This window comes from Paroedura picta, chromosome 8 (assembly GCF_049243985.1).
Source record: "Paroedura picta isolate Pp20150507F chromosome 8, Ppicta_v3.0, whole genome shotgun sequence".
Taxonomy (NCBI): domain Eukaryota; kingdom Metazoa; phylum Chordata; class Lepidosauria; order Squamata; family Gekkonidae; genus Paroedura; species Paroedura picta.
Genome location: NC_135376.1, coordinates 80,610,874 through 80,635,075, shown reverse-complemented (window position 1 = coordinate 80,635,075; position 24,202 = coordinate 80,610,874). Strand labels below are relative to the sequence as shown.

At 41.7% G+C, this 24,202-nt stretch overlaps 1 protein-coding gene across 1 annotated transcript in view; it reads left to right on the top strand.

Moving 5' to 3' along the window:
- The window catches only part of PARG (poly(ADP-ribose) glycohydrolase), a 91,655-nt gene that overhangs the window by 26,379 nt on the left and 41,074 nt on the right, over window positions 1-24,202 (top strand). Inside the window, exons 8-9 of the mRNA XM_077350570.1 lie at window positions 18,728-18,820; window positions 20,949-21,106. Coding sequence (XP_077206685.1) covers window positions 18,728-18,820; window positions 20,949-21,106 — 251 coding nt within the window. The remainder of the gene's footprint in view (window positions 1-18,727; window positions 18,821-20,948; window positions 21,107-24,202) is intronic.

Sequence of the window (24,202 nt, the reverse complement as noted above, 5' to 3'; positions counted from 1 at the left end):
AGAAGAAACAAAGAAACATCTTTGGAATTTAATTCAGTTGTTTATTGTACTCAGCCGTACACAATAAAATCAGAGTCCAGTAGCACTTTTAAGACTAACAAAGATTCATTCAGGGCATGAGCTTTCGAGTGCAAGCACTCTTCCTCAGACTATGAACTCTGAATGAATCTTTGTTGCTCTTAAAGGTGCTACTGGACTCTGATTTTATTGTGCTACTTCAGACCAACACGACTACCCATTTGAATCCGCCAAATACAGAGAGAAGATCTTTGTGCCATAGTGGCAGCTGCTGCCAAAGCAACATATTTTAAAACATCTACACAGCCAATCAAATCTCCAGTGGCCCATGAGGAACTTAGCAAAGCAGAGGCCCCATCTGGCCACTCCCTCTTTCTAGAAACACTTGGCAGGCATCAGGAAAGGTGTTGGTGGACAGTATGATGCCCTCTGGGAACCACGTTGGAGTCCAGGGCCAGAGTCCTTGCAACAAACTGCAACAAACTGGTTTGAATAAACCAGTAATAGAGCTCAGTGTTTATTGGCATGTTGCATCTGCTTGCGTTAACATTGGGCCTACCAGATGCTAAATCCCCTCCAGCCTTCATCTACATAATGATCTTGGAATTAGATTTGCACACTAACAATTACACTGGGAGACACAGCATCTCAGTGACCCTACAATGTAAAGCTGGAGGGAAAGCCTGTGAGCCAGAGACTTATTCTCGATCTGCGTGTTCATGGAGGCTTGGTAAGAGCATTCAAAACACTGAAACCCACACAGTATTTCTGGCTGCTACCAAATGCTTTAATCAGCCAGCAGGCTGGATCAGAAGCAGAACAGAAGCCCTGTGATAAAGAGCAGCCATCAAGAACAATTTATGATCCAGAATTCCTTAATGTCACAGAAGGGGAGTATGCATAGATACCAACGTCAACTGAGTCATAGGCTGTTCCTTAGGAATTCATGAAACCAAGAAGTATTGTAATATGGAATATCTCGGCAGTGCTTCAGTAACAGTCTATAATTGGAACAATTTATTTTAAAATAGCAATTAGCCGAACTGGTGTAGCGTAGGAGCTGACAGTGTGAGCTCTGAGCTAAGAACTCCCCAGCTGAAATCTCTTCCCAGCAGGGTAGCCTTAGGTAACTGAGTTCCTCTTTGACTTCCAGTTTGAAATAGAGATGATAACAAATGGCCTACTTTACAGGGGTGGTGTGAGAGATATTAAAATGTTATTATCAGCTTGGAGCTACGGTCAAGAGTAGCAACCTCTGATCTGGAGAACCAGGCTGGATTCCCCACTCCTTTTCCAAATGCAGACAGCTGGATGACCTTGGGCATATCAGAGCTCTCTCAGCTTCACCTACCTCATAGGACATCTGTCGTGGGGAGAGGATGGGAAAGCGATTGTAAGCCGTTTTAAGACTCCTTTGGGTAATAAAAAGCAGGATACAGAACCCCAGATCCTGCTCTCTTAAAACATTGTTCAATTGCTGTATGAACCATTCATTAAAAAATTTAATAAATACCTAAACCTTAACAAGCATGTTAGAAGTAACGTCATTAATATACAGTAACGTTCAGTTAAAAAAACAATTTAGAAGAAGAAGAAGAAGAGTTGGTTCTTATATGCCGCTTTTCCCTACCCGAAGGAGGCTCAAAGCGGCTTACAGTCGCCTTCCCATTCCTCTCCCCACAACAGACACCCTGTGGGGTGGGTGAGGCTGAGAGAGCGCTGATATCACTGCTCTGTCAGAACAGTTTTATCAGTGCCGTGGCGAGCCCAAGGTCACCCAGCTGGTTGCATGTGGGGGAGTGCAGAATCGAACCTGGCCTGCCAGATTAGAAGTCCGCACTCCTAACCACTACACCAAACTGGCTCTCATTTAAAACTGACAAGTTAAAATCAACCTAAGTACATTACTGGGTTTTTGGCCTGCCTAGTAGAAATATCTTTCCCTTTAACGAACAGGCATTGTAAGTGTAATTTTAATACTAGTGAAAATAGTGTTTCGGAATCCAATGTATTTGTAAATTTGGAGTCATATGGCATTTCACTGGTCTTTTTCAAACCATAACATTATTAAAGATTCTGTTCTAGTTTGGGGATCTGAGGGTGGACACCATACAGGCTTAGAGCAATTTCAAGTACACTTTTGGGTTTTGCCCTTGGTAGAAACGTTCCTAGCTGATTTCGCTTTGTAAATGTCCAAGCAGTGCGTTGAACAGTGTGTTAATATATGCATAATTATGCTAGAGAAAATAATTTCTCTCCCAATGAATTCTGAAAAGTGTGTGCATGTGTTATCTATACTGTAATAGTTTTTGTTAAAAAAAAAAAAGGACTGACAGAAGAGGGAGCCATTTCATTACAAGAAAAAAAAATCTCTGCCAGAAGTTTTGAATACTGTTGTTTCAACTTAAATGGGGAAATGTTGTATAAGTTTCAGGGCAAGTGTGCATGATCAGAGGGATGGGTCAGGTTGTAAGCCCAATGAAGAGTTCACTGGAGTAGTAAGGGCTAGATTGGCGATACAAGGACTGCCTCCACCTGTGTTATTCAGCCCCTTTGGAAGCCCTTGCCTTGTGTAACCTTGCTTTAAGAGATGAAGTAGCTAGTGGCCAGAGATGGGGCTATTTCCAGGGTGGCTCCTTACTTTTGGAGTGCCCTCCCTTTTGAGGGTTGTCTGGCGCTTGGCTTCCTTTCTTTTAAGCGCTAGGCTGAAATTTTATGCAGGCTTTTAACGAAAGAGACTTTATCTTTGAAATGGTTATGGTCTGCTTGCGGTGTGAGGATCCTTTTACCTACAGTGATTTAGACTACTTAATATGCATTTTAGCCCTGGCTTGTTCTGTCGAGACCGTGTATAAATAAAGTCAAATCACAAGTCCTTTGCAGTTACACCAGTCTGAACTGAACCAGTCACTGGGACTAACTGCAGTAATTCTGCATAACATTGCACTGTAAGACTCTTATTTTTATTTATTTACTTAATTTTTCCCTCGCATTTCTCCTCGGTGGGAACCCAAAGTGGCCTCCATTGTTTTCTTTCCTCTAGTTCATCACTGTGAGGAAGGCTGGGCTGAGAACATGACTGGCCCAGGTTCTCATAGCAGAGTGGGGATTTGAACCTGGTTCTCCCAGATCCTCAGTCAACAGTCTAACTATTGACCTCACACTGGCACTGTCTGTCTATTTATAGCTAAAAGTAATCAGATCACTCCTAAACGATTTTTCAGTGAGTTCAACAGCCGTAGGGAAAGCCCAATAAATTAATGTAGAGAAGCTATGGTGAAGCTATGGGAGAACTCATAGGAGCTTTTTAGCATCCCATAAATAAATGTTCACTCTCCTACTGCCCTATTGATGTTTGTCTTTGCCTTCTTTTGTCTTGTAGTCCTCTTGTATTGCTCTTCATTGAATTGCTAACAGTCTTGTTGTGTATAGCTCTGACCTGGATAAACCAGGCTAGACAGGTCTTGACAGCTCTCAGAAGCTATGCAAGTTGAGCCCTGGCTAGTATTTGGATCAAAGACTTCCAAGGGATACCAGAGTCGTGACCTAGAGGCAGGCAAGAGCAAACCAATTCTGAATGTCTCTCTCTTGAAAACTGTGGGATCGCCTCAAGATTTCTCACACATCCTCCTGGAAGCCAGAAGCTTCTGTATTTACTGATTCTCCCTGGTCCTCCAGGATAAAAGCTTTTCTAGTAAGGTTGTCTAGTACAGAAGATCTTACCTCCTGTGTTAATCAGTGCAGTAGGTGAGTATTATGATCCCATGTCCTGTTCACAGGATTATTCTGGATAAAATCTTGATAGCCCAATAACCAACCCTTTATTAATGCTGAAAGCATGAAATTCCGCACAAATATTCCTGTACATTCTAAAAGAATAAAGGTCATTATTTGTCAAGCTTCTGCAAGAACCAGGGGCTGCTTGTGAAGCAAAGGGAAGGCAGACTACCCCCATGCAGTCCACATGTTGGTACCTTACGAAGGGTATATATGCAAAACTTGTACTAAATGCTTGCTTTAGTAAATAACACCAGAATAAATGGCAATCTACAAGCATTTTGTCCTGGTGACTGATTCCTTGATTAATCATTTTTATAACTGTCTGTACAGAACTAAGCTGTGTTGTAAGAGGTCAGTGATATGGACATAGGCTTTTAAGCTTGAATCAAGATGACCCCAGGCAAAAGAATATGCTATCCAGTTGTTCCATGCTCTGTTTCATTTTGGTTCACATGCTTTCAAGAATACCAGGTCATGCTTTTTTACAAAATAAAATCAGAAATAAGTGGAAATGGCCTTGCATAGAATGGAGAGATCTCTTCTTTTCCATCTGGATAGATGAACACTCTCATCAAAAACCTGTAAAAATTTACTTTTCCTTGTAAACTGTATCAAATATGTGAGATAAGCATTTTAAAAGTTAAATAAAATAAAGTGCAGGCTTAGTGTTGATATTTATGTTGGATTAGGTGCATCAAATTTACAACAGATATAAAAAGAATCACAGTAATTACAATAAAATCATGAATTAGTTGTCGCTTAATAGCATACTGCTGCTGTTGTTCTCTCATCTTTATCTAAATGTGTTTCTGCCTGGGGATTAAGATCACAAGTGGAAGCCCTCCTGACTTTCCCATCAATCAGTGATGCTCATTTGACGGGTACACAAAACGGGCCCTTTTTGGTGACAGCCCCAATATTATGAAACAACGTTCCCAGAGAGGGGCGATTGGCACCTGCACTTTCAGCCTTAAAGACAATGGAAGACTGCATTATTTAGCACATTTAAAATTTTGATTTTATGTTTTTAAAAATATTTTACATATTTTATTAATCTTGTAAGCCGCCTCAAGCTCTACAGGAAGAGAGATGGCCAATAAATAATTTAAATAAATAAAAAAATTGTTTATGGAAAATAACACAGATTGCTGTTATACTAATGACAAACCAGCTTTATTCTCTCAAATTCTTATGCTGCTTGTGCTGAAGCAGATAACTTTCTACGAGCTTAGATTCTGTAAGTTTTTAGTCCCATGTTTGTTTCTCTGTATGTGACATCTTCCTAGAGCATAGGAAGTGGAATTTCTTTCCTTTCCTTAGGGCACTTACTAAACTTACATGTCTGTGGAATCTGGGAGCATTCAGAGTATGGAGGGGAGTGAAACTGACTTGACCCCCCTCCCAGAAGTGAAAATACACAGCTGAGATAAAACATGTTCCTGTATGATAACATAAGCAGGGAGTTACTTGCAAGCACATGAGAAGATACAATTCACTGGAAAGGCAATGATGCTAGGAAAAGCTGAAGGCAGTAGGAAAAGAGAGAAGACCCAACATGAGATGGAGCGACTCAATCAAGAAAGCCACAGACTTCAGTTTGAAAGACCTGAGCAAGGCTGTTAATAGGACTTCTGGGAGGTCAGTAATTCATAGGGAGTAGAACTAACTTGATTGCACTTAACACACACAGAGTGCAAGCTTGGACAAATCTGAAGCAACTTGATTTTTTCCTTTTACAAAACAGAAATCCAAGGTGGCTAGCAAGGAAATGGGTAACAACAGAAAGGGTCTTTGCTCTGCCTGTGTCTTCTGCAGCATGGTTAAATGCAGACAGAAGTCTGTGGTAGGACCTGGGAGACGGGTACGAAGTCCCCTCTCAGCCAGTGCTTTTGCTCTGCTAAGCTGCAGAACAGCTGACTACTGATGGCGTCCTAGAAAGGCCATGCTGTTCTACTCTCATCATTGTGTATACCTTCTCATTAACATCCTCTTGATCCTGGTGATGTAGCCTTGAGTGTCAACCTGCCCAAACATTGGAAAAGATTATAGGGCTAAGAGTGTCCATGAGAATGTGTCAGATCTGCTTAGAAAGAAGGAAGCATCACTGCCTCTGACATCAAATCTTCTAAACCAGAATGGTCTGTATAATGAGCTGCGGTGAGGAAGGATCTGGTAGAGAAGTGTTGTTATTCATACCTCTTGGGGTGCTTATTGGGATAAGAATCTCAGTTGCGGGAGGAGCTTAGTGGGATGTCTCATGTTTTGTTTGAAAATGGAAATGTATGTTTTAAATCTCATAAAATGAAGTTCTCATTACCCAGTCTCATAAAACATTTGAGATTTATTTAAAACTATGGAAATCATTAAAATGAAGCGTTAGTTGTCAAGAAGGATACACCTGAGAGATCACTGTAGCCTTGGATTGGCAGGAGACATATTCTACCTCTCAGGAAGGAAATCTTTTTTAAAAAACCAAATTAACTTCTGTCTTGTAAGCTGTCTCCTTCCTTCCTTTTCCAAATGTCAATTTATAGTTTAGATAAATGTCAAAGGTTCCTCTTCCTCCACACCCCGAAATAAGAGTCTTCTCAGCATAATCCAGTGTAATCCCCCCACCCCCACTCCCTGAAGATTACCTTGTCCTTTCTTGCGCTTTCTAATCAGGAAACCATCCTGAGGAATGGGATGAACTTGACAGCCATACATGCTTTCCTGCTGGATTAATTTCACATGATAACTGAAGAGGGAGAATGGGCTGAGCTTGCTGTTCTTTCTCCCCACATCCTGCAATGCTAACAATTGGTTCTAACAACTTGCAAGTAGGTGTGCATTCAACATAAACCGAGCAAAAAGGAAAAAAAAAGAAAACAAAAATACCTTACCAGTATTTAAACTGATTAGAGATCAGAGAATAGCTGAGCCTGAAAAATTAGGGAATTCCAAAAAATCCCAGATTCCTACTAGTCCAATAGACTCAAACCAAATAATGCCATTCTTTTTAAATCTCTGTCTCCCTAGCTATCATTTCGATTTATATACCACCGCATTTACTAGGAACCCACGGCAGTTCACAGAATAAAACATTAAAATACAATAAACCCCCAATTTACCATAAAACAAGCAAGTGGTCAAAAACACAAATAATCTATCCCATCCCACCTCGTTCAGACAGTTCAGATGGATCAGCATTAAAAAGGAGCTTGCTACTGGCATCTCTTCACCCATGTTTTGAGGCTGTATGTGGGTTGCATCGATAGTCTTTATCACAGAAAAAGATTGGGTGTGAGTAGTTGTATATTTGGACCATTGGCTGAGATATCTTGGGCTAAAATGAGAGGGATACTTGGAGTCAAACATAGGAATCATCCACCTACACAAAAAAGAAAAATATAAATCAGCGGAGGAGGGCAGAGGCAAGAGATGCCCTGGGTACCATTCTTTCTTGTGCCAGGTGCAGATACAAAAGCACATGGAAGAGGGATGGACTGGAATTGTGGTGGTCCACAGCAGGATCAGAGATTTCACCACAAGAATCTTGGTTTCTTTTGCTGAAACAGATCGACCTCTGTAATTTTGTAAAATAGGTGGTCACTACATAAGAAGCAGTGGTATTAGCTTGACACATAATATTTATGCCAAAAAATATCATGCAGAGTTGAGTTTAAAGGATCTTGATCTCCCTGCAATGGGGTGCAAGCATCATTTCTCTGGGCCTGCGGCAGACTTGCAACATGGGCTTCCACACATGCATGATCCCGTGGATTGTGACTTTAAAAAAGCCCTTTATTTCTTAAAGGCCTAAATGGACTAGCAAAGGCAGTGGGCTAGCGACTTGATCCTCACCCCAATAAAGTTTGTACCCCTACATACACACACACACACACATACACACACACAAACATGTTTGGGAACTCTCCTTAGGAGATTTGCTCAGAACTCTTGTAGTACTGCAGTGTATGCTGTCTAGAATCTTATTTCTCAAATAGTCCTTCAAAGCACCTGCATATGTACCAATTTTCAAGTTTAAATGTATCTCATGCGCTACAGTTATCTGAAGGTCCATTTGGATTGAAAAGTGAAGATTGGCTATTTGTTCATCAGAGTAACTGAATAGCCCAAAACCTCTACAGGCAATGATGTTTGGCAGCTACTGTCCCCCCTGCCCAAAGGTAACCAATCAAAATATAGAGATGTAATAATGCATATCTCCACATACAAAGTTAAAACTAATCAGTTATGCAAAAAATGCACATATTTATTACAAAATGTTTTTTTTTTAATAATTTTAAAAAAATTATTCAGGGAATTATTGGGCTTATCTGTTTTGAGTTCTCATAGTTCTTGGGAGCTCTGCCCATTTCAGCACAGGCCTATGACCGTGGACCTGCTACTGTTAAAGCGAGATGCTATCATCTTATGTGGATGGGATTGGAGCTAGTAGACCAAGCTATAGTAAGGCCCCGCACATGCTGCTATGGTAGTGCAAAGTTCAAGTTGAACCTTCCATTCCATTCATTCCTGTAGTAAGTTGTTTGTGGCAAGTTGATAGTGAAAGGGAATAAAATAATTATCTCTTTGAAACTATTATTCTTTCATTTACAAAACTGTATTTGGCCGGGAATTTATTTGTTTATTTGATTCAAATTATAACATACACTTTCTCTTCCACAGAGTACTTGGAGTGATTTGCAATATATACAACATAGCATTAAAACATAAAAATAGATAAGCAAGCTGATATCCTTATTCATTGTTGTTCCTCTGTATACTTATGAAACAGCCTAGGGGGTGGGATGTGTCCGGCTGTCCAAGTTGGAATTGGGCCAATCAGGGTGCAGCCAGTTTTGCCTTGATTGGCCCTGCCCCTGCAGCTCCCGTCCACCGGCCCTGGACTCTAGCCTCTCAGACGCCTCAGTGCCTGGAGCCAGCAGCAGGTAAGGGAGAGGCCCTGGCCAAAGGATCGTGGTGCAGGGCCTCCTAACGAGGGCCTCTTGACCTGCTGATTGCTTGTTAAGGGCCCAGCCTCCACCTGCCCCATTTGATCTGGCTGCAAGCTGCTGCCCAAGGCCACCTTAAGCTGCTTGGCCAGGGGAGGGGGCCCTTTCAAGGCCCATTCTTAGGAACGGGCTTTGAAGCTAGTAAATACAATAAAACACAACCTAATTAAAGAATTCAACCAGTCATCAGCACTGAAACAAATCTGGGCAGCCAGCTGGCCCACCCATTCTCTTAGGTAGTTCAGTGTTGCACAAAACAAGGTAGCCTTGCATGCCCTACAGAAACTTATTAGGTCCCACAGGGCTTGAACCTCCTCGGGGAGCTGGTTCCAGAGGACAGGGGAAACCACTGAGAAGGCCTTGCTCAGGTAGATAAGAGGGTATGCATGCACCAGACACCTGCAGTAGGCCCTGTGGTGATGACTGCGGGGGCAAAGGGGATTGTATTGGGACAGTAGTCCTGAGAGTATGAAGGTCTCAGATCATTTAGGTCTTTAAAAGATTAGCAGGTTACAGAAGTTGAAAGGGTCCTCTGATATGCAAGAGGAGTGCTGACTGAATTAGGTAATTCTCCTTATCCTCTGACTTCCCATTTCTTCTTCTTTATTTTTACCAGAATCCCCTTAGCAATGCAGAATCTTAATGATCTGGGATGTTGCTGCCAAAAGTGTTACAGTGGGGGTGAAGTCTGCCCGGATTTCTCGTTGTTTGATGCTGTAATAAACATTCCGTTTATAATATCGTTTGAAAGCAACTCTTGTGTTGCTGAGGCATGGTGCTTTTCTACAGAGAAAAATAACCCTGTAGTATGTCCTCAAGTTGAGATATACCAGCAATTATGTTTAAATTTGTCAGGCTGTAAGCATTAAAAAAAAAAAAGGATTGGTTTTTCTTGTAGCTGAATTTCTGTTTCAAATAAAAGGAAGAACTGATGATTAAACAATGGCCCATCAGAACAATTCCAGCCCACTGTTTTACTGACTTACAAAAATAACCTAACTAAAGCAAGCCCTGTTGTATCCTTCAAACAGAGGATGTGTATGTAAGGGGGGGAATTTCCACCTGATGTATGGCAGACTTTGCTTTTGCTCCCAGGTAGGGGGCTGTGGTTCAATCAGTCAGCATTCTCTGGTCTAAAGTAGGGAGGAAAAACAAGACACCGTGAAGCCATTTTTACATGCTGTTGCGCCTTCTGGGAATTTGATTATCCTGTCATCTTTCTGTGATGGATAGAGTGATCTGGCGTTTTTATGTCACATGCTTTGTTTGTTTGGTTTGATGGTCTGTCAGGATTAGATTTAGAAACTCGCCGGCATCATTTCACCCCCTGCTTCTCTTGCATGGTACTCCCCAGGCTGTCAGGCATGCCCAGTGTTTGCATTCAGGAGAAGATCAATTTATTGTATCAAGAGGTCATTACTTACAGCAGTGTTGAGCAGAGTTCTTCTTGCGTGGGTATTTGTTTTCTGTATCTGCAAATCAAATCCCTTTGACTGAGCGATCTTAGCTATATTATAATCTGAGCTCTTTGTATCCCCTGGACAATCCAGTTCTCGTGGTGGATCCCCGGGCAAAATGCCTGTTACAGTGAGCAAGACTCTTGCTGATGCAGGTCTATAGAGACTAGAATTCAAACTCTTGTTTCATGTAAGCAATCACTCATGGGCTAACCTTGATAAAACTCTCCTGAGTAATTTCTCTTGCAAGTGGGAAACAGTGTTGTGAAAACGAGGTCTCCTTCCCGAGACGTAAAATTTGTTTTCAAATGAGGGTTTTAAAAAATGGGATCTGTCAATATTCTGTCACCTTTTAGGTGGCAAGATAGATATAGTCCATAGTTCCACTTTATTTCAAGTCTAGTTGCCAGCCAATGCAGCATTAATAGGAGATGGATAAAACATAGTCCAAATAAAGTTTTCTAAAGTATTTTTATACACAGCAAGAAAAAGTAATCAGAAGAATCCTTATTTCCAATAGATGTTTTTTTTAATCATAAAATTGAATGAATATAAATTCTCATTTTCTGAGGTTGAATTCGAAGACTGGTATTTATTGGTGATAATATAAAGAAAATCTGAACTGTTTTGTACATTCCTCCTTGTCCAGTGTTTTACTTGTTTTTGTGTTTTTGAATTTTTTAATGATTTGTTTCAGCTAGTTATGTACAGTTTTAATTTAAATTTGTTAAGTACATTTTTAATTTGTTATGCTTAGTTAGCTATTTAAGAGGCCAGAAAGGCAAGGTCTAAATTTATATACATTACAAAGCAAAAATATTGGTATACGCTCAACAGAAAACAACAACCAATCTTCACTTCTCAATGAATGTCCTTTTTAAAATACCTGTTTGTAAAATACTTTACAAGTTCAGATTACATGATAGGTTTTTCTTAAATAATGTATGAAGTAATATATGAGCCTCTTGTGGCGCAGGGTGGTAATGCAGCAGACATGCTGTCTGGAGCTCTGACCATGAGGCTGGGAGTTCGATCCCAGCAGCCGGCTCAAGGTTGACTCAGCCTTCCATCCTTCCGAGGTCGGTAAAATGAGTACCCAGCTTGCTGGGCGGTAAAACGGTAATGACTGGGGAAGGGAATGGCAAACCACCCTGTATTGAGTCTGCCAAGAAAACGCTAGAGGGCGTCACCCCAAGGGTCAGACATGACTCGGTGCTTGCACAGGGGATTACCTTTACCGTATTTGCCGGCATATAAGACGACTGGCCGTATAAGACGACCCCCCAACATTTCCACTCAAAATAGAGAGTTTGTTACATTACATTACAGTACTATGGGCCACTATGGGCAGCTATGTCTATCCCAACTGAAGTGCACCCGGGGTATAGGACGACCCCCCCCCCCCCAAGAAATCTCAGGAACTGACAACTCCCATTTCTGTAAGAAGCACTTTGTACTTGCAGAAGAACTTTTGACCCGAGCCCATACCACAGATGAATGCGACTGAAGGTAGCTGTGTTTCTTGTTAGCCAACCCCTATGTTGTCCCTTCTTTCCAGAGGTGTAATGTAGTCAGCCTTCTGTTTTGGACTTGATTGTGCTGCTGGTGTAATTGTGGCATGGGATTATTGATATTGTCTCCTGTTTCAGAATCGTCTTCCTTAGCAGAGCTACTTTCAGGGATATTTTGCAATGTGACATGCATTTCCTAGGGTGACCCTGGTGCCAGGAGTACTGTGATGAGGGATGTTACAGGGTGGCAGCAGTTGGGAGAGTTAAGAGGTTACATATTTATTTATTTATTTATCATACTTCTATACCGCCCTCCCCGGAGGCTCTCTGGGCCCTGACCTGGATGGTCTCGTCACATCTCAGAAGTTAAGCAGGGTTGGCCCTGGTTAGTACTTGGATGGAGACCACCATGGAAGACCAGAGTTGCTGTGGAAAGGGAGGCAATGGCAAACTCCCTCTGTTCACCTCTTGCTTTAGGTCACTAGAAGTCAGATGTGTCTCGGCAGCACTTTCTACCACAAAGACCACCATGTATTTCTCTGCAACAGGGAGACCTCCTTTCCCCTGAAAAGCCCTTTTCCCAGTTGCTCTCTCCCACCTTTCAGTCAGTGCTCCATTTCTGTTATCTTGCAGAGCTTATTTGTAATGATCTGCATAGTTTATTCAGAAGAGATCTCTTTTAAATTGTCGGGGTGTATATAGTTCTGCCAGAACTCTGCAAGAGAGGCCTCTGGATCCTGATATTCAAGAGACATACACGGCTAGTTGATTTTTGGACTTGACACACAAAATGCTTTCTTTTCTCATTCCCAAGAGTTCACTAGTTTGTTCCAGGAAAATAGAGGAAGGATGTTTTGATGCTGGGCTGGAAAAGATGGGATATAGTGGGAATGGCTTTTTTTCCAGAGAAGCATATGACATAAATGTAACAGGCGTGCTTCTTACTTGTTTTTTTTCTACAACGCTGGAACTCCAAAGTTTGGTTTTAAGAAGAAAGCCTCCTGTGCTTTTGCCGCTGTGTTTGCCTCCAGTGCTGCAGAAGGGAAAGGTTGAAATGTTGACAGCTGTGACAAAGTCCAGTGCCATAATCTGTCACCAGATAAGTGAGACTATAGGGCTTGTGCCCGTCAGCAAAGCATGGCAGCCTCTATTCACGTGTCAGTTTTAAAAGACAGGAGGTGCTACCCAAAGGAGAAGAACTATCAGAAGCTGCCAGTCTGCTAGACACTTAAGGTTAAATGTCTTCCCTTGAATTAAGTTGAGACGTATTTGCTTTAGGTTGCATCTTGAAATTCAGATTCACACTTTTAAAAATAATCTTCTACATTGCTACTTCAGGAGGCACATTTTGTGAAAGGGCAAGTTTTGTGCAACATTTGAAAGTCACTGAAGTAACTTGCTGCCCATATATCCTTTGAAGCAGTTCATAGAACAAAAGAAATTTTCTTTCCCACTGAATGCTCTGGGATCATAGTAGAAGTATGTAGGTTGTATATAGAGTTGCCAGCTTCCAAGTGGCATCTGGAAAACTCCCAGAATTGCAGTGGATTTCTGGACAACGGGTCAGTTCCCATAGTGAAAATGCCTGATTTAGAGGGTGGACAGTATGGCATCACATCCTATTGAGGCCCCTCCCTTCCCCAAACCATGTTCTCCACAGCTTCACTCCCAAACTAGGTGTTCTGGGGCCAGGTAGGGCACTAGTGGATTGGCTTGGTACAGATGGAAGAATGCCAGCTGTGCTACTCATGTACTACAAATTAAGGCAAAGGGAGGCATTGAAGATTTCTGGCTTCATGTACTGTTATAAGCTGAACACTGTCCAGGCAGGTATGCACACTTCCTCACCTCGGCCCTTCCCACCCAGCCACATGACCTGTGTCTTTCATGAGTTGAGTTTCAGGTGACTCTGCATGATCCATCCCGTCACTGCTTCCAAGCAACTGGCAAAAGTCTCTGGAGGGGAGTCCAGGGAGCTGGTCATCAGGAAGTAGAGCTGGGTGTCATCAGCATATTGATGACATCCCAGTTCGCACTCCCAGACAAGCTGGACAAGAGAGCACATAAGGATATTAAATAATGTTGGGGAGAGAATCACACCCTGTGGCACTCCACAAAGGAGTTGATAGCAGTACATTAAGTTTTCCCCAATTGCAACTCTCTGTCTGCGACCCGAAAAGAAGATCAGCCACTGCGAGGCTGTTTCCTATTTCCCTGTGTCAGCAAGGCAGTGAGCTAAGAGCTTATGATCAGCTATGTCGAACACCGCTGTGAGATCCCGCGGCACGAGCAGTGCTGACCTTCCTCGGTCAATGCTGATCCACTGTCGCTGGAGGTTGCCCATTAGAGTGACCAGTGTCATCTCTACCCCATGGCCAGGGAACAGATCCAGGACTGAAGCTTCTTCTAGGGATGCTAGTCCATGGCAGCCCTTTCAACCATCTTTCCCAAAAATATCAGATGAGAGATGTGCGGTAGTTGGCCGTGTCCCATGGATCCAGAGATTTTTTTAAAAGTAGGCCATGAACAGCTGCCTTCTCCAGCCCCCTTGCGAACACACCTGTAGAAAGGGAGAGATTGATTATCTCTGAAAGGGGACTTCCTGTCCTTTCAGCAGCCCTTTTCAGCACTGCTGCAGCCCTTTTCGTGAGGGACAGGGGTCTATTATGTATGTGGCTGGACTCACTGACATTAGTAACTTATTCACTTCAGTCAGCTTGAACCACCTGAAGCCATCAAATGCTCCCTCCAGAGGCAGCCAAGGGGCCTCTAGTTCCCTTGCTGTATCAATAGTTGGGGGAGGTCTCAGTGGAGCATTGAGATTTTATCTGCACAAAAGCATGCAAATGCCTTGCAGCTAGTATCCAGTTGGCTATTATTTTGGTGTCCTTCATCAAGTAAAACAGAAGAAATGGCATACTGGAAAAAAATGTCCCACAAATTCCCTGTATGTGTGGTAATGTATATATTCCTTCTGTATTTGCCCACATCAGTTGATCTCATTGCTCCTATTACCTTCTTTCCTATTCCTCTGAAATTTCAGGTGCCACTGAGAGCTACTATTGTTTCTGTCCCTCTAATAACGATGGTGATAGACTTTTGCCACACTCTCCAGCTTACAAAAGTTCTTTGGATTGATTTGACAGCTGTGAGCTTGGTTTGCATATGCTCTTTGTCATAATCATTTTGATTTCTTTTAATCCTTTCATTTTTCCCTTGTTTTGACAATTGTGTAGAATATTTTTAATATACTTCCTCCACAGTGTGTTTAGTGCAACCTGGTTTGGATGCAATTTTGGTAGCACGAACTAACCCCCCACCCCGCTTCTCTATAAAACTGAAAACTTTTCCTGCTATTGCTTCTCAGTTTTACATGGTTGCCAGCTGTTACTGCTGCATTTCTTTTAAAGACAATCTAAGTACAAATGTGCACAAACATTAATAAAGCAGTGAAATTTAATAGCTGCAGAATTTATCTTCACCTATCCAGATCAGTTTTGTCTACTTGTCTTTCAGTTTTTCCTTCTGATTCTTCTCTTTCATTTTTTTATTTGTGTTATCTGATTAGATTGTCTGGCACATTCAGAGTCTGGTACTTTTTAATGTTGTTACGGTACCTATTTGTTGTTTGAAATGCTTTGATTAGGGTGAGTGAGTAAGGTGTTAATTCATAGCCCGAGATACTTTCTTAGAGTTTAGTACAAATATTTAATATTGGCATGTATGTACTCACATGCATGCACAGTCTGTCTTATTCCATGTGCACAATCCCATGAGTCATGTAAGAAGAAATTCTGTTTTGTTTTTGAGATGGTGGTACAGCCTGTATCTCTACCTGAGCTTAGGTGGAGTCCCCTTTCCCCAACCCTTCATGGAAAAATAAAATATGGAATGGAAAATAAATGGGAAAAAATAAAATATGTGTGTTGGTTGTATCTAAGAACGTGACCCTTCCCAATTCTTCTAAGTACTTTGAAGCAGCATTTTGTTTGGGGTGTGTGTGTGTGAGAAAGTAGGGAACTCTTTTCCTTCCCTCCCAACCTAAAAGCTGTGTCCACTTCTACCATATCTAACTCTTAAGGGTGTAAGAGGAGCCCCACTGGATTAGACCAAAAGTCCATGTACCGTAATCTGTCATCCTGTGTGATTCCCTACTTTTCCACAAGCAGCCAGCAGGTTGACCTTGGGGCAGTCACAGTTCTCAGAGTTCTCTCAGTCACAGCTATCTTATAGGGTGTCTGTTTTGGGGAGAGGAAGGGAAGGCAGTTTTAAACTGCATTTAGACTTTTTTGGGTACAAAAAAACCCTCTACTCTTTTCCATAGGAACCAACTAAGTGACCCTAGAAAGTACCAAGTAAGGCATAAAACCAGTCATCTTTCGCCACCGTTACTAAGCTGGTTTCATAGAAATTCTCAGCTTCTTCAGAAAACTTAGCCTCATTAATTTCTCCTGAATCTACTAACATTTTTAGATGTTTTTGGACATCAGTAGTTAAAAACGCTTCACTTTTTTCTGAACTCAAAATTGCTTACAAGATTTTCAATGTTCATGGCTACTTCTGTAGCTGAAATATTATCTTTTTCAATTAAGCTAATGTACATTTGGAACATAGACACTTGATCTCTTGCAAATGACAACCACAATTTCAAACAGAGATCTTCAGACAATTTTTGCAATATATCAGGACATTTGTCTTGAGAAAGAAAATAAGAACACAGTCCATCAACTATGCTTAAAATTCTGTCAATTGATGTACCCAAGGACAAAAATCTTGTATTTCCTTGCTCAATCTAATCATTTAGCGTAATTGTTTCCTGCAAAGTCACAAAACTTGTTAAGTTCTTCAACTGTGGCTGTGTATATATTGAAGTATTTATATCCTTTCACCGGAAAACATTCAATATCTATTGGCAAACTGTTGATAGTACACTGGAGACAATTGCATATAATGTGTGTCCCACAACCAGTACCAATAATCTGCCTCATCAGTTCAGTTTCAAGTTTTCATCACACATTGTTTGTGTGATCTGCACACAACGCAACAATTTTGTTTTGTAAGGCAAATGTGTCACTTGCTTCCATCAACATAGCACACAGTAGGTTGGATGTTTCACCAGGTAAAGAAATAAAGTCTATAATTTTGTCTTGAACAGCACAATTTGGCAAAAAAGCACTGCACAATGATTTGAAAAAGTTTGATGTCTTTTTTGTTTGATGCATCTAAACTGCCTGTAATGCTTTTTGTTTTATTCAAATCTTCTGTTTCTTCATTCAGTATGTGTGGTGATAAACATTGGCAATTATTCCTTCTGATTTGGTACATGCCAAACAATCAATGTCGACAAGCACACAGTATGATAAGAACAAGAGTTCCACTTACTGCAGTTTTATCACTTACACTGTCAGCAGCATGTCTCACAAATTGTCTCACAAATGAACTGATGTTTTTAATTGAAGCCAGAAGAGTCTTTTCAGCATCCTTATGATTCTGGTTACGCACATGTTGGATGATGATGTTTCTGCCTCCATGAGCAATGGAAAAATGGATATTTGTTCCATCAGTAAACAGCTTGTCCAGTATAATAAATTTGAATTCTTTCTGGAGGTCATCATTAAAACTGCAGTTGCACCTCTTTGACATTGAAAGCATAAACTTTTAAAAATATGAAATTTAAACTACCGGCAACCAGCATCCATTAACCCAGGTAACGAAAAGAGAGTCCCAACTTAGGAAGTGGAGGACTGCTTCTTCCCCAAATGTTCTTTGGTATTGTTTGCTGTTCTGCTGCTGTTCTGAACTTCTTTCTCTTCCTCAGGCCTATAAATACAGTAAAAGTTTCAGTCCTGTCCTTCTCGCTCTCTGCAGGCCAGAAGAATTCAGCAAGGGGAAAGGGTTTTTAACCATATCCTTAATTACAAAAATTCTTTCTAGAAGGAGATTCTAAAATATAATTTATTCCCTGATTATTGGACCCATTGCATACCTGCAAATAAATTTACAGTTTAAATTATCTCTCCCTCCCCCCCCCCCCCCTGGTGCAGGCCAGAAGAACTGAGGGGCGTGGGGCTCGTGCAATTTCCTATGCTCCATACCCTTTTGCACTCTAGGCCCAAATTCTAACTGTTTAATAGAAATCAAACAAATGAAAATAAGATGGGTTATATTAACATGCAGGCAAAACAAAAACTAACACAACAGCAAGTATATTTATACATTTAAAAAGGGGGCAAAATTGACGTTTTAATTAAAATGGGAAATGTGAAAAAAGGGTGCGTATGTTCAGCCTACTTCTGCAGCATATCACTGTTGGTGCACCCAGCTATTAAGAATCAAAATGGCAACTGTGTTTCTTGGAGTGCTGATGTAGGAAAAGTGGAATGGACTTAGTAGGTTTCGGGTGCCAGGCTGGAGAAATATGCTCTTGTTTAAGTAGCTGCTGCTTTTATTTATTGCTTGTAGGATGTGTCTGTTTCACTGGCTATGCCTGTTTCAGTGGCTCCTGCTGTTTATTTAATTTGTGGGTTTTGTTCTCTTTTCTTTCATTTCCTGTATATCACTTTGGAAACTTCTCTTTTGAAAGATGGGGCAGAAACAATTTAAGGAATTATGAACTTCTCATTTGCGTTCTACCCATGGGTGGGCCATTGGGCGGTAGACCAATTAGCACTGCCCAAGGCCGCTGAGCCCTGGCCTGGATATCCAGGCTAACCAGTTGTCACCAGCTCTCAGAAATTAAGTAGTGTTGGCCTTTGCTAGTACTTGGATGGAAAACCGCCAAGGAAATGCAGGGTTGCTACGCAAAGGCAAGCAATAGTAAATCAACTCTGTTTGAGGAAGGGAAGGGTAGCCATAAGTCAGGTGAAACTTGATGGCACTTTCTGCCACTCTCAGGGCTGAGAAAGAAGCTTCTAGAAGAGTTTTGTGATGCCAGACTCAAATGTCCCTTTTGTTCCCACTCCAGGTACTCGAAGACGCAGAAGCTCAACATTTGTTTCAATCAATTCTGCCTGATATGGTGAAGCTGGCGCTCTGCCTGCCTAGCATCTGCACCCAGGTTAGGGGGAGAGAAAGAGCTTAAGTATATTCTCTATAGCAAATTAATTTCCTGTAAACTGTAATGAATGGTTGGGGACAAGGCCTTATGTGGTCCCTGCCTAATGGAGCTGAGGCCCAGGGAATGCACAGGACATTATGTATCCATAACAATATGGGGAAGCATTAAAACCGGTGGGATGGATGGTCTGGCCAACCAGGAAGCACTGACATTTGTTAGCACATTTCTTTTTGTTCAAATCTGAAACCTTTGTGCTTAAGCTATTCCTTGCTTTAGCATACTGTGTAAACTTTCAGTGCAATAGAATGGCAGTGTTGCCTGTAACACGTCTATATGTAAGCCGTACGTAAACTGTTAACAGTGATGTTTTGATTATGTTACCCCATTGCATCCCATTGAAATCGTTAGGCTGGCTCACAGAAATAAGGTTGAGTTTCTAATAATAGCAGCTGGGCTTTTTGATATAGTTCCCCCCCACACACACACACACACACACACTTTCAGAAATAATGTAAACAGTTTTGATATCCCATGAGCAAGGATAATCACATCTCTGGAACGTTATATTCTAAAAAGCTGCTCTTTGTCTATAAAGACTTACGTTAGCTGGAGTCATTGGGTTGTAGTAGTTAAATTAGGACCTAGACCTGGGTTCACATTGCCACTCAGCTCACTGAGTGGTCTTGTCCAGCTATACACTCACAACCTGTACAGGATCGTGGTAAGACTAAAATGGGGAAACTTTTGATATGTACTAGGGATGTGCAATTTGATTCTCATAAGCCTGAAAAATTTGAATCAGTGCTGATTTGGCAGGAGAGAAGCTGCTTTCTTGATCAGCTGGCTGTCGGGCTTTGTGGGAGGGGGGCTCAAACCCAGTCTTCTCTAAACCTGCTAGGGTCGGCTTCTCCAACTCTTCTGGGGCCAGCTGCAGGCTGGGATCAGATGTGAGTGGGCATGGTGCTGACATGTCAGCTCTGCACCCGGCCTTCCTGATCCTACTGGGATGGAGGTGTTTACATGGGCCTTGTTCCTTCCAGATCTGCTAAACAGCTGATCCCCAAAGAGACTTCTCCCTGCAGAAGGATCAGCAGCTGATTCACCAAACTGGTTTGATTTTGAGTTTCCCAAATTGTCTAAACAAAAATTGATTTTCTGAATCAGTGATTCAGGTTATTCAAGTTTTACCGAATCAGGAAAACTCAAATCCAAAAAATACTGATTTTTTCCAGTGCACATCCCTAATACATACCTTGGAGGAAGAGTAGAATGAAATGCAAACTTCTTGAATACTCAGGAATTCAGAAATCCAACATTTAACACTGAATGAGATAAGAAAGACTGTCAAATCTATAGACAGACTCCAAGGATCTTTCAGCAACTGTGAATATGCCCAATGTTGATTTGCTTATAAATTCTTAACAATAGGTTTCAAGTGGCTGCATAAAGCGCTTAATCTTGTATGGAGTCCTGTGTTGTTGTTTCATGTTCAGCACGTACTTTAGACAAATAAAGGTAGAAAGATAACACCAGGTATTGTAAGCTCTTCATAAAATTACCAGTAGTGTTTTTAGTGAAACGTGCTGGGGATTTTGTTGAAGTTTGATTATTTTTTTATTGTCTCTGGCCTTATATATGTGAAAGAATTAAGGTCAGGAATTGTTCAGTTATTCTTTTACAGCGGTATTGCTTGCTGTGTCGTCGTTCGTTCTTGTTTTGCAGCTGTTAAAATGTGATTGCAATAATTGCCCATTTTCTCTAATCTGTATGACAGCGAGGCTGCAAAATACAGCTGTTAGCAATCTCTTGATGTTTCATTTTTCTTCCACTGTTGCTTATGTTCCATCTGTTCCTCCTATAGACATTATTTTATTTTGTTCAAGACAGCAATGCTTTGTTTGCCATTCTGTTTTGTTATTGATTAGAAATCTGCAGTTTGTCAAACAAGGCTCTTCCCAATCATCTTGGATAAACAGCTCTTGACTTTAATGGTGCTGCTGATTTAACAACCCTCCCAGTGATTACCTCTGCTCTAAATTAGTAAATGTAATTTCGTGCTCCTTGTTCGGTGCTTTTTTTTAATATATAGAATTGCTAAACTAATTACATCTTTCTGCCCTTTTGCTAGCCAATACCACTACTGAAACAAAAAATGAACCACTCCATCACGATGTCACAAGAGCAGACGGCTAGTTTGCTCGCAAATGCCTTCTTCTGCACTTTCCCACGCCGTAATGCCAAGATGAAATCAGAATATTCAAGCTATCCAGATATTAACTTCAACAGGTATTGTGGCTAATCTAAGCAGAAGATGCTCTCAGGGATGTATTAATCTAGAGGAGAAGCTTGTTGGTCAAAATTAAATCACTAATTCACTTGGTGGGCTCCTAAAATCTCATTGTAAACAGGAAATGAGGCAAATCACATTATTCCAGAAGCAATCGTTACTAGAGTTTGGATAATATCAGAAGCAAAGTAGATTTGAGTTTATATATGGGCATGTTAGGGAGCTAATAAAAGTAGCAGAACCATACATTGGTGAAGACATACTTATAAATTTGCTGTTCCTTTGTTTCCCATTTAGTCATTGTGAGACTGTTCTGTTCTATCAGTGGCCCTTTCTTTCAAGTACTGTTTCCTCCTATTCTCTTTCATTTTGTTCTGAAGCTTCCTGTGGCCAAGGAAAAAGTTCACAAGTTACATTGATGACATTGGTTGAAATCTGAGAGCACGCATCTATATATAAGTGGTAGAACACATGCATGGAACACATGCATGGTCTGACTCTGTGGAATACAGCTTTATAGTTGGATGCTATTTATTGGATTATTGAGATTCAGTATCTTTATATTTCATTCCAGGTATGATGCTTAAATATTATTGTTTCAGCTCTTTTAGGTGTACATAGAATGTTGTCATACAGAAACTCTTTGTTCCAGTTAATTAGAATATTAGAAGAAGAATATATTGGAGTCTTTAGGTTCAATGTGAATTTGTGTAGGAATGAACATAATGGACAGAAGAATTTCTGTCCATAGGAGGGATTTCCTCATCTTCCCCTCCAACCTGCTATTACACAAAATGCCCCACAGAATCCTGCTTCCGGGGGGCCCCCAGGAATAGTTGGGGTGGAGGTGGGGATTGGAGGTTTATCGAAAAGGACAAAACCACAAACCATGTGTGTTGCATGGGTGAAAATTTTATACCAGATCAGACTGTATGTTTGCATCAGACATATCTACTTGGAACAAAGGGAGCAATTTTGAAATTCATGCATCCTTGTTTGGGATACTTCCTACATGTCCAAGGACATAGATCATTTGCTAGAAGACTGAGGTCATAGAACTCTCTAGCAACAAGGGCTGGTTTTACAGAACAATGTGTGTACAGAACAAAGATGAGCATGCTTAAGTCCCACAGAAACCTCTTACACAGGTTAAGGCCCAGGGGCCCGAACTGGCCCATCCAGGGCTCTTCTCAGGTCCTCAAGCAGCTGGTGCGATTGAGGGAACAGGAGGCTGCTTGGGTGGGAGAGTGGGTGGAGCCATTCCAATTGTGGCTTTGGTGCGGTGGAGCAACCTTGTCATCAGCAGTCAAGCAGAACCGCTTCACTTCAGTGGCAGCCTCACTGATAAGTTAGGAGCCACTGCAGCCACATTCATGCCATCTCAGGGTTCGAAGGTGAGGTCCCATGCCTCTTTGCTCAACCTTCAACTCCAAGGATGCTGTCTTGGTGGCCAGGGGAATTAGAGTTTGCAAGTGTGGGGAGGGCACAGACAATCCTTGGCTGGGGACTGCCAGCAGCCAGCAGTGCTGCTGCCGTATTCACACCCTCCCACACAGCAGCTGCACTTTAGCTCCGGATGGGGTATTCTTCAGTTTCTTCAACATTTCAGGAGCCTAGTCCTGCCACTGAGTACACTACTTGGTGGCTGGCCCTCCCTCCCCCCTGGAACACCCAGCAGCCTTCATAGGCAGAATGCCACAGACATTGTGTGTGTGTGGGGGGGGGGCACGCAGCCAGTGATCTCCAACTATACTGGTCACTGGGTGGCTTGAACCCTCTGCTACATGCGAAGCCTTGTGCATGTGCTGTTGCGTCCCCATCAGACAAGAGCAATACAACTTGCTGATAATCTCAGTTTGAACCCCAGCATCACCCACCATGGATTGCTGGATAATCTTGGCTACAGGCAGGCACTGCTGCACGGGTATCTCTGACTTATGAGACTTCGTCTGGGCAGAATCCAGCTCTGCATGTTGCCTCGCCACATCAGTGCAGAAAGTTTCCTAGATTCTAGGATTTCAATAAACTAGCACTTGTAAGCAAAATTATAGGAGCCATATCCCCTGCATGTACCTGGACCCTTTTCCAAATCGCCCCCCTCCCTCCCCCCCAAAAAGTGTCTTAGAAAATTAGATTTAGCACCTTTCTAAATTCTTAAACCTTTCAAAAAGTATTTGTTTCATGTTGTGTCACGGACTTGGCTGTTTTGGGTAATAAAATGAAAATGACACATTCAATATGTACATATTAAATAGAACGCTTACAATGTTTGCCGTCTTCAAATTTGAAAAGGCTATCAATCTGGTTTGTCAAAACAAGAGGTTCTTGGTACAAAAGGTTGAGGGCCAAGTACACCATTGCTTGGAATTCTTACATGCTCATGACCGTGAGCTGTTACCAGATTCTCAAACATCCAGCTTGGCAGCATTACTGGAAATTTGTGTAGAAAATACTTAGGATGCATCTAGATAGCACCTGCTCTAGTGATAGAGTGGGAAATAGGAAGTGCATAAAGAAGTATTTTAGATGTCTTTCTAGTGCTGGGTGAAGGTCTGTGGTAAACAGGAGGGCAGCTGTTTTGCATGCAGAAGGAACTAGGTTCAATCCCTGGCATCTCTAGTTAAAGGGATCAGATGGTAATTGACAGGAATGCCCTCTGTCTCAGGGCCTGGAGAGCAGCTGCCATTCAGAGTAGCCAATACTGATGGATAAGGCATATTTATGTGTACAGTGGCATGACAGTAGCTGATCATGGTTGAGTTGCTCCATGCTGGTCCTGCTGATCTGCACTGTTGTCAGTATTCTGATGCAAAATGCCTTCCCCCTGCAAACTGTCTTCATCCATTTTTAGAAAGCAGGGAGGGGCAGATGGGCCTGTTGCCAACAGGCCTTCTAACTGACCATTGGAGATTTAGCTGTGTCTATGTATGTGTGTATGTGTCTGAGTATATATATATGCTTGTGTGTGTGTATGTGTATGTATTTATTTGTTTGTTTGTTTACGTGGCTGGTGCCACAGCACAGTATGTTTATTTTAAAAGGCATCCTCTTTAACAGAGGTTCTGTCTGAGATGTTGAAAAATTACTTTGAGAAT